This window comes from Cryptomeria japonica, chromosome 2, assembly GCF_030272615.1.
Source record: "Cryptomeria japonica chromosome 2, Sugi_1.0, whole genome shotgun sequence".
NCBI lineage: Eukaryota > Viridiplantae > Streptophyta > Pinopsida > Cupressales > Cupressaceae > Cryptomeria > Cryptomeria japonica.
In genome coordinates, this window is record NC_081406.1 from 279936841 (window position 1) to 279956549 (window position 19709).

The following is a 19709-nucleotide window of genomic DNA, read 5'->3' on the forward strand; positions in this document are numbered from 1 at the left end:
GAAGGATTATCTAACAATGCAGCTAAATGAACAAACACATAATAGTACTCAATGAAATGACAGTATGATCATTATTGATTCACAATCATAATTGGGTTTACAATCAGCCACAAGGGCTTACAATAAGAGGCCTCAACCTTCATAGATACATGGACACAACTAAGTGCAAATTACAGAGTTCCCAAATGATATTATAATATAATGCTTTTCAATTAACAAAGGCATCTTCTACTCGGATTTGCTGCATACTGCCTCAGGTCATCAATCTATTCACAATCACCACTGTAAACTACCTCACAATCAGCATTTTGTTTACAAACTCGGGAATCTACTTACAAGCAAAAACTTTCAGGATGCCAAACTTTTTGGCGCAATACCATTTGATGCAATCATGGATGGAGGATCCAATGAAGGATTATCCAACCACGCAACTAAATGAACAAATACAAGGACAAACTCAATGAAACAGTAACATGATCTTTGACTAATTCGCAGTCATAATCACATTTACAATCTCTCACAAGGGCTTACAATAACAGGCCTTAGCCTTCAAAGATACATGGGCACAACTAAGTGCAAGTTATGGAGTTCACAAATGATATTATCATACGATGCTTTTCAATTAGTGAACCACTCGGAGCCAAAACAAAAGCTAAACCTAGACTCAAAATTGACTACCTTCAAATGATCATGAGTGATGCTTATATAGTGAACCTTAGCCTTAGGAAAGATTGTTGTCAACCACAAGGAGTTGCAAAGCTTAGTTTTGGACCTGAAATTTTATGGGTATTATTTTATAACTTGAATAAAAGTCCAATGTGAGAAAGCAAATCACATGCAGACAGGTGCACTGTTAAAACTCTACATTAAGATCTTGATCTATTGCATATATTTTTTTCTCAAGAGCGCATAAAAGAAAATGAAAACAAGCTATGAAACAGATTATTGAGAAGAATTGGCTGTTGGATCAGACGACTCTATAATAAATAACAAATTATGGGGTAATGCCATAATCAATATCTGTGCAGCATCAATGATAACCTATTCAATGTGTTGATTAGTTAGGTAATCACTTTTAGGATTAGTTACATGCACTACCCAGTAATCTGGGAAAATGAATTCGGATCTGAAACCTTATATGGCAATGTTTTTGACTTCAAGCTCTGAAATTTATTAGTATGAACCTCACAAAATGAATGGAAGCATTTTATTTTGAGATAAAGCCTTGATTAGATAAGTGTTGTTGGGCACTCCAAGTGTTAGACTAGCCTGGATCTGTTCATTTTTTGCCTTCCTAGTAGTACCATATAATGGATTCATATTGCTGTCATAAATTATAATATTGAAAAGGGTTCAAAGTTCAAAAGAGGATTCTGTTAAGTTGTTTGATTGCAATTCTTAAAATGAATAAGTTCTCAAATGTTGAAGTAATGTATGTGATGCTTTTGTTGCAGAGTCAACTTGGAATCCTCACTGACTGATCCGAGAAGTTATTGGTAGCAAGGTCCTCTAATTTTCCCGGTTCTAAGAAGTCCTTTCAGAAATATTTATTGTTGCGATCCTTTTAACTAGTACTTGAGTCATCCTTTGATAAAGTATTTGAAATGGGCAACTTCTTCCGTAAACTTTCATTCATGTAACATTAGGAAATGAAGGCAAGGGAAAGAAACTGAAATAACATGCAAAAACCTGTAAGTTATGTGAGTGCCAGGAGGAGGATGTTAACATATCAACCTGGTGACTTTCACCCCAAAGCCTGCTTCTGGATTCACAAAACTTTTTGTGCAACCAATGCCTTCTAATTAATACGATGTTGCATAATGCATTAGATAATCACAAGGGATAAGAATCCAAATCTTTGACTATAATTACATAGGTCCTAACAATTAGATGGATGGTTCTATACAAAGCGACTTGTTAAAAGGAGAGAAAGTATGCAATTCAATTCCTAAAATATACTTCCAAATATATGGAAAGCACAATCAAATGTTGAAATAAGCTATCATCAATTGCAGCAGCAACTTGAACATTAATTAGGGCCTCCTCATAAGAACAGAATTTATAAAGTATTTGTAAAAGTATGGATATAGTGCTAATCATAATTCAATTTCACACTATTGCTTCTACAATGCCAAGATACAATTAAAATATGGATTGTAGAAAGTTAACACAGTGTAAACGCCATTGAAAGCTAAGAACAGGAAAGATAGTTGACAGTGAAGCTGACTAAATATGACAGAAGTAGCCTAGTAGATGTCTAATCTAAGAAGCCAATATAAAATAAACCCTCACCATTCATGTCTGCCATTTCTCTTTATCAAAATGTAAATCAGCAACCTTCTACTGTTCAATACTCATCACTCCAATGGACCAAGAACACCAGATTGGAGCTGGATGTCAAAACTATCTCACCACTTATAAAAAGAAGGCATCAACATGAACCATATCAAAGACTACTAAACATGTCTTTGTTTTGTAGAACCAATCTGCATAGGAACAACTGCATTGGATTGTCATTGGCTACCTTCTGCCTCTGTCATCGTTTCTGTATATATGATCTCAACCTGCACCAAACATACAAACTAATTCAGATGATAACATATAACCAAACACAAGGAAGCCATGAGAAGGTTCAATGGAGTTCAGTAGATTAAAGCATGAAAATGTGAATTCAATTTCAAATGCAAATCTATACTTTAAGCAGAAAAGATTAGAGCATGGGAAATTAATAAGAACGATACAGAAAATCTCCCACCTCATACTAGAATCTTGAAAAACATCATATAATTTATACTTTGCCACACACCAATCTTGGTAGCCTAAAAACATTTGTAAGAACAAAACTGTTTCTCCTCAACTTGACATCAGTTTTCAACAATTAAACTCATTGCCTAGCACATGTATTATTTTTTATCATGAATTTTAGGAGTATCACTATAAATGTTAAGACATTGTTAGAAAAACATAAAATGATTCTAGATGTCAAGATGGTTATTTACTCAAAAAGTAATGAATGTTAAACACTGGTCATTTAGACAAGTAAGCTTAAGATGTCTCCTTCAGAGCCTTGCCTACCATTGGCTTACAAGTCAGATTTCAAGTACAAAAAAGATGAATCAAATAAAATTAAACCTATAGGCAAAAAGATGGCTAAAGGAATCAAGAGACGAAACAGTATCTCTCCAAATTCTAAGGAAAGGGTGATGGGGCTTGGGTTACAAACACGGTGAAAATTATGCCAGGTTTTGAGGATGGTAAGTGGTGGCAACAGATATCAAATTTGCATTTTAAAATACAAATTGATTAAAAAATATAAAATAAGCAAACTAAATGTAATGTCCCCATTTCCTAGGTCAGTATCTTTTGCAGAGGTTAGCCTATCAGCAGGGTTCCCGTAGGCTGGCACAGTGGATAAGGAGCCCATTCAAGGATGTAGAATCACACAAGACATCTTCTGATGGCATTTCGGGAGTATATATGACGTTTCCAAGGGTCAACGACAGTGTCCTAAATTTTAGGAGGGGCTCCTATTTTTTAGGAGGGGGGCTAATTTTGTGCAGGAGACTGGGAAAAGGCTCTGTGAGCAGTTTTGGATGTTTGGCGACAGTTTCCTAAATTTTAGGGAGATCCCTATTTTTTAGGAAGGGACTAGCAGTTAGTCTACTACCTTCGATCATCCCCAAGGAGCCAAGTACATCATCAATTTTAGTGGGAGAGGGCCAGTGGATGATGTCAGAATAAAATTAAAATATTAAAGTAATAACTTTAATGTCTTAAATAAATGAATAAAAGTACATTTTTTATGGGGGAATAATAAAGTTACTTTACTATAATATTTTTAAGTGACTTTTTGATTAACAAGGCTACTTGATTAAAATAAAGAAAAAAGTGACTTTATTATTATGAAATAAAATTACTAGACTAAGTGACTTTAAGATAAAACATTATTGAGGTGATTGGGCAAATTGATGGCGTGCGAGGGCAGCGAGTGCAGAGGCCGAGCTAGGGCATCCGTGCCCTAGCTCGTGTTCGCTTTCACGCAGGGGGGTTCAGAGTGGCGTTGCAGGGAGAGGGCAAAAATCATTTTTTGTTTGCTGCAGGTGGTGGCTTGGGGGTGTCGGGGGAGATAGGTCCCCAATTCTCGGTCCGCTGCTACGATTGGTGGTGTAGGCGGGGTTGGGAGGGCTCGGGTTTGGGAGCCTTCTTTGGTGGAGCTTGGGAGGTGAGAGGAGTGAGTGCTTTCAGGTGGAGGTTTTTCTTTTCCCATTTCCGTTTGGGGTGGGGGTTTTTCTGTCGTGCATGATGGCTGGTTCGCGAGAAGTGGCTTCAGAGGCTTCTCCTAGCTTGGATTTTCGAGCAGCTTTGGGTTTGAAATCCCCGAATCATGGCGTTAAGACTTTTGATAATAATCTCTTTGCTCCCGACTCGGAGGTTGTTGACGCTAGAGTATCTAATGGATCCCCGATTCGAAGTTTAACGGCTGTCTGGAGAGATGCAAAGAGAGGCCGAAATTGGTAATTCCGCCTAAGATGATTGCCGAGGATGTTGAATATTTTTCAAAGCATTTGCTTTACTACAAATTTTTGGGGATGAGGGTTTCTTTGCAATTTCTAGGAAATTGGGCTAAGAGGACTTGGGTGCTGGAAGGGGAAATGGATATTATGTTGCTTGCAAACAATTACTTCATGGTTACATTCAATTGCATGGAGGATCACAATAGGGTCTTTGAAGGAGGCCCGTATTTTTATAACCAAGTGGGGTTGTTCATCAAACCTTGGCATGCGGAATTAACCCTTTGAAGGAACTCCCGAATCGAGTCCCAATATGGGTTCGATTACCTCATTTTCTGATGGAATGTTGTCGGGAGGATGTGTTGCGGATGATTGCTTCATTGCTTGGGAGGCCTGTTGGATCGTCATCGCAAACCTTGGGGAGAAAGGTAATGACTTTCGCTTGCATCTGTGTTGAAATTGATCTTAGTAAGCTTTTGCCAGATGCTATAGATATGTGTGCGGGCTCTTATTCTTGGGTCCAACAGCTGGATTATGAGACTTTACCATTTCGGTGTCGCCTATGTCATGAGTATGGTCATTTGCAGCGCAAGTGCCCTAGGTCTAAACCAGTTGTGCATCAGCCTCACAGCCGTCCAGTAACCTTGATGGGGCTGATAAAAGAAAAGCTCCCATGTTGAGTGTGGCTGTGGGTGCTGATGGCTTTGTCCCAGTTAAGACAAAGAATAGGAACCGTGGTCAAAAAAGGTCTTTGCAGGAAAGTCAGGAGGAGGATACTTTTAACAAATTTGAAGCCTTGGATGACCTTAGTCAACAGGAGGTGAATCCGGGGTTAATCCCCCTGGATCATAGTGCATTAGGGTTGATGCCTGATAGTGTGAAGTTGGATCCTACCCAGGGTCTTGTTGATGTGTTTTTTTTGTACACATGCGAACACAGAATAAAATACCTAAAGGTACCTTATCCTCTCTTGAACAAAGTTCCCGACTGCTAAAGATCTCGCCGAAGGATCAATCGAGGCAACTCCAAGGTTCTTGTATGTAGGTTCTCTACATGCGGATAAGCTCTTTGCGGTACGATGTGATTTTGCTAGAATCACAAGGGGACTTACATTTGATGACCTGAACGTCTGATTTGCTTTGGATATTGCTGGAATGTGAGATTTTACTAGTCCTAGATTTTGAAAAAAAGGAAAAAGGAGAAGGGTTGAAACGGGATCTATTTCTAATACTAAGAATGTAAGAGCAATGAATGACCTTTGATGAAATTCTAACTAAGTCTTGCTTTGACATCTCCACAAGCTTAGTGTGATCTTCTGAGGAAAGCTTTATGATGTTCAGATCACCGCTACAGGCATGGACACCATTAGGCTGATGCATATCAATGAAGAAGCAACAATTGAAGTTAAGCTTAAGATGAATGATTCCAGTTGACTACACAAGGCAAGTCTGCAATCAACAAACTGCTAGTAGTATGGGTATACAAATTTCACCATCGATCATACACATTTCTTCCACTCATCTAATAACATGAAATCAAATTTGAGAAGTATAGAGACCATGCAAATTGTTGAATCGACCCATAGAATTCACCATTTCTTCAATGAAGTTTACAAGTCCTTTACAACATCTTGGTAACAATCTTTGCCTTCTCTTTCTATTCTACTCCAACTATTTCCTACTCTCTGACTATTCACTACTATCTATTCTCTATTAGCCAGCTATTAACCTTTACAAATGAGGAGCCAGGGTTTTATATAGAGAGTCCCTTTACTAACAGATGGCTCTGATTGACTTAGAATCAAAGGCTAGGATTACAAGATAGAAACCCTAATTAGGGTTTGTTACAATAAACTTCCTCTAGCCAATGAGAAAATTACATTCCAGGAGTGAGGACCAATAGGAAGCAAGGGTAGGTGCCTCGAAGTTTGTGTCACCTCCGGTAAATTAGGTACATTGAATCTGGTCATGCTGAGGTGGACCAATCCGACTGGAGGAGTGATGACTGGGATGCCACCTTGTCTGACACTTGTAACTTGGTTGATGTTCAATTTGATGATGCTGAGAAGCTAACTTTAATTAACTCTTTTGAAACTATCAGCTTCTTCAACAAACCCTTGCTTTGACCTCCTTTGTCTTTGATGTGCTGGATGGATGGTGTACCTTTCCTTGAAATGCTGGCATCGCCTTTCTTTGTCATCTTGTGGCTCCTTAGTGTGGCGAAGCGAAGGTTTTGGAGGTAGCTGGCAATTCCTTGAACACATTGAGTCTTCCAACACTTCAAAGTGCCTTGAGTCTTCCCTTTTGCCTGTGGAACATTCTTGATGATGATGGACTGGAAGAGGTCGTCTTTGTCCTGGCCTGGTCTTCTTTCATCTGCAAAACAAACCAAAAGATGATTAAGGACACATATGACATATTCATTTCAACATAGCATTTTCCACCTTAAATCATTAACGAGAAGACATCAAAATGGAATTTCGCTCAAGATTTTCCCCAAGGACAGGGCCTATAAGAATTTCGCCCTGGACCCTTTGGAAGGGTCAAGAGTGAAATTTGCATTCCTGGCCAATTTAGACCTCATTTCATCATAATCTCACAACTAGCCCCTTTGCCTAGCTCAAACAAGGTGAAAAATAGGAGTTTCAAAGGATCTCGCCTTGGACCCTCTGGAAGGGTCAAGAGCGAAATTCTTGACTAAGCTCAAATTCCATCATTCTCCACTCCAAAATGCCTCCCAAGACAAGCAAATGCTAGCCTTCTCTCCACCAAGGCTTAGGAATTCATACCTTGACCTTCATCATGGGCAAACTAGGTGATTTTGGGAATTTCGCTCTGGACCCTTTGGAAGGGTCAGGAGCGAAATTCAAGTTTTAGATTTGATCCTTCAATTTCTTCATTCCAATTCACCTTACAAGGCAAGAATATCTCACTCCACCTTCGACTATGCCATAGGAATCAAAGTTTTGGCTTCACACAAGGAGAAAATAGGTGTTTTGAGGAATTTCGCTTTGGACCCTTTGGAAGGGTCAGGAGCAAAATTCAAGTTTGCTTGTCTTCTCCTACCTAACTCCATTCTTTTCACTTTGTTTCCTCTAGACCCCTTCATTTGAATCCATTTCTCAACCTGGCAACATTTGCTTGATCCTAAAAAGGCTTGAAAAGGAAAATTCGCTCAAAATCCTAGCCAGGGACACGACCTATCCATAATTTCACTTTGGACCCTTTGTAAGGGTCAGGAGCGAAATTCATGTTTTAGCTCAAAACTTGAATTTTTGGTGATCAAAAATCATTCGAAGGCAATCCAAAGGGTTTTTCTTACCTTAGTCTAGTCCTGACTTCACACAAAATTTGGAAAAAAAAGATGGTTTTAGGGTTTTTCACTCTGGACCCTTTGGAAGGGTCAAGAGCAAAAATCTTGTTTTAAGCTTATTCTTCCATCCTTTCAACCTCAATCAACTTCAAAAGGGCAAGAACACCTCTCCTCACACCCATCCAAGCTATAAAAACTCAAAGTTTGACTTGACCTGCAGAAAAAATAGGTCATTTTAGAAATTTCACTCTGGACCCTTTGGAAGGGTCAGGAGCGAAATTCATATTTTGCTCAATTCCTTCAAATTCCTGGATCACTAGCAGCTCAAAGTCATTCCTAGGGACATCTCCTTCTTGAATTTACCTTAGCCCACACTTGATCTAGCACAAAGTTAAGAGAAAAGAGTGGTTTTGAGAAAATTCGCTCTGGACCCTTTGGAAGGGTCAGGAGCGAATTTCTCACTCTTGACTTGATTCTTCATCCTTTCAATCTCATTCTTCATTACAAGATAAAATTTCATCGTTTTTCACCCAAGGAACAAAGTTTTAAGACCAAGCAAGGTTAAAAAAAAGGTTTGTAAGGAATTTCGCTCTCGACCCTTTGGAAGGGTCAGGAGCGAAATTCATGTTCTAGGCTAAAATCCTTCACATTCTTACATCCCATCACTTCAAAACTAGAATGTAGGTCCAAACAAGGAAGGAAATGAGGTTTATGGGAAATTTCGCTCTGGACCCTTTGGAAGGGTCAGGAGCGAAATTTCCATTCTTGGACAAAATCCTCACTTTTCAACGCTTTCAATCATCCCCCAAGGCAAGAACACGTCAATCCACCTTCCAACGTGCCTTAGAGACCAACACTTAGCCAAAATTAGGAAGGAAATGAGGGTTATGAGGATTTTCGCTCTGGACCCTTTGGAAGGGTCAAGAGCGAAAATCTTGATTTATCCAGTTCTCTCAAACTTGATCAATTTCAAGGTCCTTTCAAACTCTATTCATCATTTTAGGCAAGATAGAAGGTAAAATGGAAGATTTCACCCTGGACCCTTTGGAAGGGTCAGGAGCGAAATTTCCATTCTAGGTTGATTTTCACCATTTCATCTAATCCATCTTTAAACTTGATCAAATTTGCCTCTCCTTACCACCATCAAGTCCATTTGCCACTCACTTGGCTCAAAGCAAGGTCTTTCCAATGTCCTAGGCAAAATAGAGGGTCAAATGAGGATTTCGCTCTGGACCCTTTGGAAGGGTCAGGAGCAAAATTCCTACTTTAGGCTAATTTCCATCATTTTGTAGTCTTAAACCTCCTCTCCAAGGCAAACATGCATCCAAGTCTCCTCAACTATGCCTCAAAAATCCAAAACTTGGCCATATGAAAGAGCAAAATAGAGGAAAAGGTGAATTTCGCTCTGGACCCTTTGGAAGGGTCAGGAGCGAAATTCATGCTTTAGACAAAATCCACACTCTCCAACTCCTTCAATCACTCCCTGGGGCTAGAACATATCAAATTGCCCTTGCCATGCCCAAGGAACAAGGTTTTCAGTGCAAACAAGGAGAAAAAGGTGACCTCTAAGAATTTCGCTCTAGACCCTTTGGAAGGGTCGGGAGCGAAATTCAGCTTTTGAGCTAATTTCTCACTTATTTTCTCCTCTTCATACCTTGGACAAACTTCGTTAGGCTTCCTTCCATCATGATCACATGAATTTGCTCTTCAAGTTGACATCTAGCCCAAGAATTTGGTGAAAAATAGGGTTTTACATGAATTTTGCTCTGGACCCTTTGGAAGGGTCAGGACTGAAATTCTTCCTTGGGCTCAAATCCTGACTTCATTTTCACATTTCTTCACTCCAAATAAGTGTTTTGCCTTCACAAATGCCTGGGAATGAGCTAGTTCATGACTTTGGGCAATGTAAAGTGTCTTACAAAGGAATTCGCTTTGGACCCTTTGGAAGGGTCGGGAGCGAAATTCCTATTCTAGGCTTGATTTACTTTGGAATTGACTTGACTTTGGCCTAGACTCACGCCTTCATGCATATCCTTCCACATCCTTGCCCATTCGCTCAACCACTCTTTGACTTACGTGAGATCCTGAGTCCTTGGTGAATTTTCGCTCTGGACCCTTTGGAAGGGTCAGGAGCGAAATTTGACATTTTAGCCTCTCCATCAAGATTCATTTATGGAATATAACATTTAAGTATAAGTGACTTATACTTTAAGTTATATTCCATATATACTGTCAAGATGTTTGAGAGTGGTTTAGGACCTCCAAGAGTTATAATGCAAAATTTGGTTTTTGGAGGATTCTTCAATTTTCCAGACTTAGTCAAATTTCAGGATCAGGATGACATTCCAAACAGCCAAATTTCAGGGCATTTGAAGATCAGGATGACATTCCAGACTTCATCACTCACCAGTTTGACTTAACTCAAACCTTCAAGTATGATATTCACTCACCAGGCCTCATTGACCTCCTCAAACAAGACACAATTAGCAACAAGAGAAAAACTTTGTCCCAAGGAAGACTTTCAAAGAAACCCTAATTTTGGGGCCCTATGGACTCACCCTGGCTCAAGCAGAGCCTGCTATCTTAGTGATCCCTCTGGCAACACTCAGCATGCAAAGGCTAATAGACAAAACCCTAAAAGACCTAGAAAACAAACCCTAGAAAGCAAAAAGTAGGGGTCCCCATTTGCAATGGGGCGATGTGTGAATACGTCACAACAGGTCTGCAAGAGGTTGGAAGTCAACAGATGGAGATGGATCAATAGGTACTGGCTCAGATAGGACCCATCTCTAGTGCGGGAATGAAGATAGCTGGTGGGGGTGTTTCTCCTAAAACACAAAAATTGGACTCTGTTGGGGTTAAGAGTAATAAGATCTCTTTACATCTGGGTCTTCTTCAAAAAGACATCAAGAAAGGTGCAACAGAGAAGAACTCGAAGGTTGGCAGAAAGAAGGATTTGGATAAGATTAAATTGATAGGGGAGAACTTGGTTGAGTCAAGGTCAATAAAGACTCTGAATTCTCATTTTTCTAATCCCCCGAAATGATTGTGCTTTCATGGAATGTGAGGGGCTTGAACAGTGGCCCTAGACCAAAAGTTGTTCGGGAATTGATTAGGAGTCATTCTCCTGATGTCCTTTTCTTGCAGGAAACTAAACTATCAGTGGAAAGTATGTTGGGTCTGGTGCCTAAGCTATGGGGGAGGGGCGAATGTCAGTGTATTGGGGAATTTGGCTCCTCTGGAGGTGTGGCTTGTCTTTGGAACCCCTTGAGGATTTGCTCTATTTGGTGGGTTTCTTCCAGATCATCTTTATCCGGGGTTGCCTCTAGTCTTGAGACTGTGGAATATATCTTGCTTACTAGCATTTATGCACCCATTGATCTTCAGGGTAAGCAGAATTTGTGGTCTCATATTACTTTTATGCGTGCGTTTTTTCCTTTTCATCCATGGATTATGGCGGGTGACTTCAATGCCATCTTAGATTTGAGTGAGAAGAAGGGCGGTGTTATGCGGTTGGAGCCTTCTTCATTCCTTCTCCGAAATAGTTTATCAACCTTGAATCTTGTTGACATCAAGCCCGGTAATGGTCTGTTCACTTGGAACAACAGGAGATTAGGGGAGTATTGGATTGTGGAGCGGCTGGATTGTTTTTTGGTTTCTAATTTTTGGATTGGTGGGGGATGGTCCACATGCTCCGAGATTTTAGATTGGAAAGGTTCGGACCATTGGCCCATCAAATTGGTGTCCTCTTTTGCTCGGGTCGCTCGCACTCCTTTCAAATTCTAGCTTATGTGGTTGCGAGATTCTTCTTTGCAGGTTCAGGTTGCAGAGTGGTGGAAGAAAGGGAGGCCAACCTATGGCACTGCCATGTACACTTTTTCCAAGCAGCTGCAATTTGTTAAGTTTCAGCTTAAGCGGTGGAATCGTCAGTGTTTTGGTAATTTCTTTCATGCCTAAGACAGCTGCTCAATTAGAGTTGAATGGCATTACTAGAGAGATTAGAGAGAATGGATTGTCAGAAGCCTTGCTGAGGGAGTAAGTCAGGGCGGTCAAGGTTTTAGAGGAGTGGGAGCTTAAGGAGGAAATCTAGTGGAAACAGAGAGCTCGAATTGATTGGCTTCAAGAGGGGGACAAGAATACTACGTTCTTCAATTCGGTGAAAGCAAGAAGGCATGGCAATTCCATCCCTGTTCTGGCTAATGATAGAGGTGAGCAGTGTTTATCTTTGTAGGAGATTTCTAGGAAATCTATGCAATATTTCCAATCCCTTTTTAGGGAGGATTCTCAGGGGGGAATCAGAAGAGGAAATTCAAGTTCTTGCTTGTATCCCTTCTCTAGTTACTAGGGAGATGAATGAGCAGCTTATGGGCCCTATTTTGTTGGACGAACTTGAGAGGATTGTCTTTCACATGAAGAAGGGGAAGGGGTCGGGACCGGATGGGTTTCCGATTGAGTTCTATCAAGAATTCTGGGATATTATCAAATTGGACTTATTGGAGGTGGTCCAAGAGTCCCAGAGGAGTAAGCAGATGCTTCGGGCTTTGAATGCGACTGTCATTGCGCTCATCCCCAAGTGTGATGGGGCTGACCGGTTAGGCCAGTTCCGTCCTATTTCCCTTTGTAATGTGATTTATAATATTATTTCGAAGTTGATAGCGGAAAGGTTGAAGAATTGGCTTGGGGGGGTTATTTCAGAAGAGTAGAGTGGGTTTGTGCAGGGCCGTCAAATCTTGGATGGAGTGGTCATCACTACTGAGACCATTCATTCTATGGCAGCTTCCAAGGAAAAAGCTATGTTTATCAAGCTGGACATGGCAAAGGCTTATGATAGAGTCTGATGGTCCTTTCTCCAGAAGATTCTTAGGGCTTTTGGTTTTGCTGAGGAATAGATTGAATGGGTTATGAGTTGTGTTTCGTCTACCTCATTCTCGGTGCTAATTAATGGAGATCATACGGAGTTGTTTAGTGCGTCTAGGGGCCTTCGTCAAGGGGACCCACTTTCCCCATACTTATTCATTCTCGTGGCTGAGGGTCTGGGGAGATTGATTAAGTATAATGTGGGGATTGGTACTATTCATGGTTGGAGTTGGGGTAATGGCATACCTCCTCAGTCCCATTTGTAGTTTGTGGATGATATGGCCTTGATGGGTCTGGCTAGGATCAATGAAGCTATTAATCTACGTAAAATCTTGGATGTCTATCTTGGGGCTTCGGGCCAGTTGATCAATGAGGATAAATCTTCCATTATCTTCTTCAATACACCGAGACCTATTCAGTTGAGGATTGCTAATATCTTGATATTCCAGGTCGGGTCTCTCCCCTTGACTTACCTGGGTATTCCTATCTCTGCTGGTAATCCTCCCAGGGACTCTTGGCAGGGTATTCTAGACAAATTTCGCATGAAGGTTGAACATTGGACTCATAGATGGTTATCCTTTGCTAGGCGGGTTCAACTGATCCAATCGGTGGTACATGCCCTTCCGATTTATAGGTGTATGCTCCAAGTGGCCCCAAAGTGGTTTGTGAAGGAATTCGACTCTTTGGCAAGGCAATTCTTATGGGCAGGCAACCTATCCTCCCATAAATGGAGTCTTGTCAATTGGGACTTGGTGTGCAGCCCGAAGCAGTTGGGGGGGCTTGGCTTAAGGCAGTCTTCTTTACTTGGGGAGGCTTTGGCAGCTAAATTGCACTGGAGGTGGTGTGTTGAACAGGATCGAAGTTGGGCTAGGATTTTGTCTTGCAAGTATATGCAGAGGATCCCGAAAGAGGAAATTACAAGATATTCGCTTGTGGGAAAAGGCTCTACGATTTGGAGTACTCTCAAGAAAGGGGCTTCATTGATAAAAGAGGGTCTCTTTTGGATCTATAAGAAGGGAGAAGAGGTGCTTTTTTGGTTCGATTCTTGGGATGGCTATCCCCCCATTATTGATCAATTTCCTAATTTAGTGAATCTTAGCCAGAGGTTCCTGGAGGCAGGGTGGTCTAGAGTGAGCGACTTTAAGTCTATTTATAGGTATGGGCAACTGGAGATGGTGCGGTGGAAGGTTCCTAATGAATGGCCGGTTGTTGATATGGAGGAAGATTGCGCTGAGCTTTATGGCATTTTCGCTAGTAGACACTGTAGTTCCCTTAAGGATAGGGATAGACTTGCTTGGTCCCTGAATCCTAAGGGTGTTTTACTGTTGCCAATGGGTACCAGGAGCTACTGTTTCGTTGCTTGGAGGGGAGGGAGGTGCACTGGTGGAAATATGTCTGGAACAATTTCTCTTGGCCGAAGTGTAGCTGTTTTGCTTGGACTTTGGCTTTTAATAGGTGTCTAACCTGGAACAATATTCGCAAGCGTGGGTTCCATGGGCCTTCCATGTGTGTTTTGTGTGGTAATGGAGAGGACGATTCCTCTCACCTGTTCTTCAGATGCCCTTTCTCGTTGTTGCTTTGGCATTACTGGTGGGTGGGTGTGGAAGCACCCCTATGTTCATGCGGATTCTTTGGTGGAGTTTTGGAGCAGTTTGGGCAGGCCTCGTATTTTGTCCTCTTTTCTCTAGACTATCTGGCACATTGGACCCATTTTTTTACTTTGGCAGATTTGGTTAGAGAGGAATAGGAGGATCTTTAGGGATGTCAAACTGTTAGTTCAGCAAGTGTGGAATAGAATCATTTGCATGATCCAAGAGACGGTGGAAGCTAAATGTGAGGTTAATTTTCCTCTGGATAGAGGAGAGGCTGATATTGTGAGTAGGTTGGGTTTGCAGGAGATGTCTCCTGTCTCAGCGTGTGCCAAGAGAGGTAGACAGGCTAAGCAAAAGGTCCAAAGGGAGGGAAGATGGTTGCCCCCTCAGGAGGACTTCATTAAGATTAACACTGATGGCTCCTCTCGGGGTAATCCGGGCCCTACTGGGATTGGGGGGGTTGGTAGGGATTGTATGGGGGCTGTGGTTTTCTTCTTTTCTGTTCGTAAAGGGCAGCAGTCTAATAATTTTATGGAGGGTTTAGCAATTTTCTATGCCTTGGAGCGTGCTTTTGAGTTGGGGTGGCGTAAGGTTATCTGCGAATCGGATTCGTAGATTATTGTTAACCTGTTGAATGAGCAAAAGGTGAGTGGAGTTAATTGGCAGTTGGCAGGGATTGTTCACCAGATTTTGCAAATTAGTGCTATGATGGAGAAGGTGTCTTTCATCCACATTCCTCGTGAATGGAATAAGGCAGCTGATTGTTTGGCTAAGTGGGCCTCGAAACATGGTGATGATTGGAAAGTTGAGCGTTGGGAGCATCTCTCCCCGGATTACTGTTGGGACTTGCATAAGATCTTTGCTGAGGATATGGATAATTATGAAGTTGGTTAATCTTTGGTTGGGATTGTTGTTCTCTTCTGGAGCTTTGGGGCTCTGGTTGTATGTAATTCTGGATTCTGATTATTAATAAAGTTTTTATCCCTTTATTCAAAAAAAAATAAAACATTATTGAGCCCAAAAGGCTATGTCCAGCATTAAGGAGTATTAAAAATTAAAAGAAACATTATAATGTTTTTCTTAATTGCAATGAGAAACCCTAAAAGGTATGTGTAGGGTTTTGGAAGAATACAAGCAACTTTGAGGCTTCATTTGGGCATCTTGGAAAATCTTTTTACACGTGGAGATTGGAATTGGAGAGCTCTGACATTCAGGGCAGCTTTGCAGGTTGTAGGGATGAAAACCCCATCAATTTCACAGGCCTACAGGAGTGCAATACCTCCCAAGGGACTGAAATAATTATTTTTTCAGAGGAATTGGTAAAATATACTCATTCACAGGTTGCAGCAGTAAAAGAGCGCCAAATTATTGGAGTTTCCAGACTTGGGAGCAGATCTGATTGGTTTAGGACCATATTATTGCAACTCCAAATCACCAGCAGCCATCCGTACATACTTGCAGCAGTACTGTACCAACCAGGACAGACACGTGGGAAATTTGAAGTGTTTTTCAGCTTGATTTCTGGATCAGATCAGGCCTTACCAGTTGCATGTGGTGTAGGAGTGTTTGACAGAAAAAATGGTTCAGATCAAATATGGTGTTAGGGCTTCATGATGGACCTAAACCCTAGGCACTGGAAAGAACTTGCTGCTGTTTCATTTCTTCCAGAAATTCTCATTGTATCCTGCTGTTGTGTGAATGCTATTCAATCAATAAAGGCCCAGATATTTATAAGAGCTGAAAGTGGTATGTTTCAGCTACTGTTTATGCCCTATAATGTTGTTGTTATCTCAAATTTATTTGCATTACTGTTTCAGCAAAGCACATTTATTTTCCCACATTTATTGCACAGTCCAAAAATCAGAAAACAAAAAAATCTGCATATTCCCAAAATACAAAAGAAACTCTAAGTGCAAAATCAAACAAAAACAAACTCAAAACCCCAATCAGAAGTGGCAGACCTGGGTGGGTCATTACACTAAACGAAGCTGAAATTTTTACAACTTAAAAGTAAATATGAAAATTGCATGTTGAATTATATCATTAAAGTAAAAGAAGTTGAAAATTTTAAAAGTAAACAAAAAATTGGAATGTTGATTTGCATACTTGCTTGTTGATTCTTATATTTCATTCAACTAAATAAACGCAGATTTCTGGATATTCTCAATGTCACTTGCATATATAAAAGAACTGAAACATATATAATTCAAGCAGCAGGAACAAACAAAATGAAACAACCATTCATCTTCCTACTTGTGATTTGTAATGCATTCATGTTTTGAATTATTTTTCCACTGAAGTGTTGTGTCTGGGATAATTGATATACCCATTTGAGAAGAGATCCATATAGTGTGTTTTTTCTCCATAGTCATTAAAAGACTTAACATATATATATATATATATAGTAAACATATTTTCATCAGACCAGCTAGATAGGGCTTTTTCGAAAGAACAATGCCTGTGTCAGTTACTCTCCAGTAGTATTTTCTCTTTGAACTACAAGGACTGAAATTCGATATTGGTACTCATAAGAAAAACAGTAAGGTAAGGTCCTTTTTAGGAACTCTATAGCATCTACATTGTCCCTTAAAAGCCCTACCTGCAATGATGTTTATGGTCCAAAAGATTCATATTGCATCAAAAGTGTTTAAAAGTGACCCAAGTAATAACATTTTAATATTGATATTCTATACTCCAACGGATTGAAGGTTCAAACGAAAGAGACCTTGCTATAACACAATGTAACTTAATATTATTTCAAACAATTCGCAATTTTGATTACAGAGATTAAAGCTCCAACACAAAAAGTAAACGACTGAACAGATAGGACAATATCAGCATTAGAAGTCGCTTATATAGTTTATCAAATAAAAAAGAATTCCCAGCATCAATACAATCTACAAATGAACAAGTACTGATAATTAATGTGCTATTGTAGAATATTATTAATAAGCACATGCTCCAGAAAGACCGTTCAGATAATCAGGAAGATCCCACTAAATCTTTATTCCAGTATAATGCCAAATGGAGTAACACATACAGATCAGAATATTTGATTTAGGCGATATGACCCAGTATTTTCTCAAATACAAGTACTCGATGCTGGTAACTCCAGACTTCTCTCCTTTCCTAGGTCAGAGGCAATGACAATTTGTAGTGTAGATATTATTCTGGGCACCCTTTTTCCTACAGACTGGTTTGCTTGAATTTAAGATGCCAATTCCCAATCGCTCCTGGTTCTTTGCCTATCGAAGACAAAGCAAAGGATAAAGTCTATGCTCCTTGATATCGCACCTTATACCATGTTGCATTCTCATCTGTCCCATGCTATATTCCTCTCTTGTCCATCTGAGAGATATTCGATCTGATGTTCGCAATTAAGGCACTTGGTAAAGCACCACTAATTCCTCCTATAGACAGGAGCTGTGATCTGTCTAGGGTTCACAACAATTCAATTCATATCTCCAGACTGACTCTGCTATTGCTACTCCACTAAAATATTATTTCACCACCCCCGCATATATTAGGAATGTTATCAAATATCATTTCATAAATTCCATCTCTTCATATTAATGGCAAATGATAACCTTTTAAATCCTTTATGCACACTAATCAAAAGCCAAGATATAATAAGATAAATTGCCACTATGGAAGGAGCTGACCATATAACTAGTAACAGATGATATAAAAATGACTATCAAGCTTTGTATCATAAAAATAGGCAATAATGAAATCAACAGTCACTAGATTATTATCTTCAAGCAAAATAACCGCAAATAGGATTTTCTGAAATAAAGCCCACTTTTGCCAATATCTTTATTTCTAAAACTTATCTGCAAATTAGTCTCCAGTAACGACTTTACAATTTTGGCACAGATTTAGACTCTGTCACGAATCCAACCCTTTGGAAGAACTAGGGTTTCGTCCAACAGTCAACTCCTGAAGATTTCCATCTCCAGAATTCATAAGTTGTTAATCAAATCCCAAGCATTCTTTAATTCTCCCAGCCAGCCTCCTTATAAAGAGCTCCAAGAAATATCTAAAAGATTAGGCTGACTTAAATATTGGAAAACTTTATTTGATAAATTGACATTCTAATAATATTTTATTATTTAATTAAATTAATTAATATTTAGTCATCGTTTGAATATTTTATTTATTATTTTGACAACTTAATAAAAATCAATTTAAAAATGGGGGACATTACAATCCTCTTGGCCCAAACATTGCTTGTCCACGAGCAATTCGCTGCTACACCACCGGGATCCCAAACCAGCCGTATGAAGAACACTATAACACTTTGCTGCTCCACTCTGATGCAATCATACCTATTGAAACCTACAACTCTGTCATGCAAAATATTCCTACTATTATGCTTATTCACTCTCCTTCCAACAATGTATCATCATAATCCCACCACTCCATACTCATGTTGTAGGTTGAAATTTGAATTAACATGTTGCATACTCATGAGTGTTTGTATACTCATCCATTCTACATACTCCAATCTGTCCACCATAGATGCATAAAATATAGGAAACTCGTCATGAAATGTCATACCTTAAAACTCTCTTGCATCAACATCATCTCCACACCTTGGAGAATCAACTGGTAAGGCTGTCCCCTCATTCACATCATGATTATGCATCACAGTGATCATCCTTGTTGCTGCTACTTGTGGTGCTTCATCCACCAAGGCCTTGAGTATTATCTTTTCTTCTTCCACCATGAAAACCAACTCCATCCGTTGAAAGTCTTGACTGTATCGCCCAAGAGAATGCAACCATTGGATTCCTAATATGACATTGGAATCAAAAATCCCAATCATATAGAAATCATTGGTGACGGTGTAGTAATCAAACTCAATGTTCAATTGTAATAAACTCTTGTTACATTTCCTCTTAAACCCATCAACCATCATGACATGAAATCCTGAAAAAATCTTCTAAATCAATCCTCCTCTTGCTACCACTCACAAAATTGTGAGTTGCACCACCATCCACCAAACATATCACTTACCGTTCATTAACCACTCCTCTTATTCTAAATGGCTAATACTTAGAAGTTCCTGAAAGCAAAGTGTGGCACATGTGCTAAGGCTACAATACCTTGCTGCTCATTGTCAATTTTTGTAGTATTATCAATAGCATCATCAACATCAGATGTAACTTCAATGTAATGCAATTGACCCTTCCCACAACATCTATGACCGAGCACCCATGGCTCCTTACAAGTGAAGCACAACTTCCAACGCAGCTCATTCTTGATCTCAAAATCCAGCTTCTTATCATCTTCCTTGCTTGGCTTGGATGGGACTTTGGGATCCTCTTGAGATACCACCTTCCGCTTGTCCTCGTGATTGTCTTTTCCCTTAGAGGTAAAGCTATTCTTAGTCACTGAATCTTTCAAATCAAGGGCTCTTGTAATGGCATGTTGC

At 39.9% G+C, this 19709-nt stretch overlaps 1 protein-coding gene across 1 annotated transcript in view; it reads right to left on the bottom strand.

Moving 5' to 3' along the window:
- Positions 1–19709, bottom strand: part of LOC131030494 (probable phosphoinositide phosphatase SAC9) — a 169001-nt gene that overhangs the window by 140276 nt on the left and 9016 nt on the right. The window contains exon 2 of the mRNA XM_057961335.2: positions 2293–2564. Coding sequence (XP_057817318.2) covers positions 2293–2308 — 16 coding nt within the window. The 5' untranslated portion in view covers positions 2309–2564. The remainder of the gene's footprint in view (positions 1–2292; positions 2565–19709) is intronic.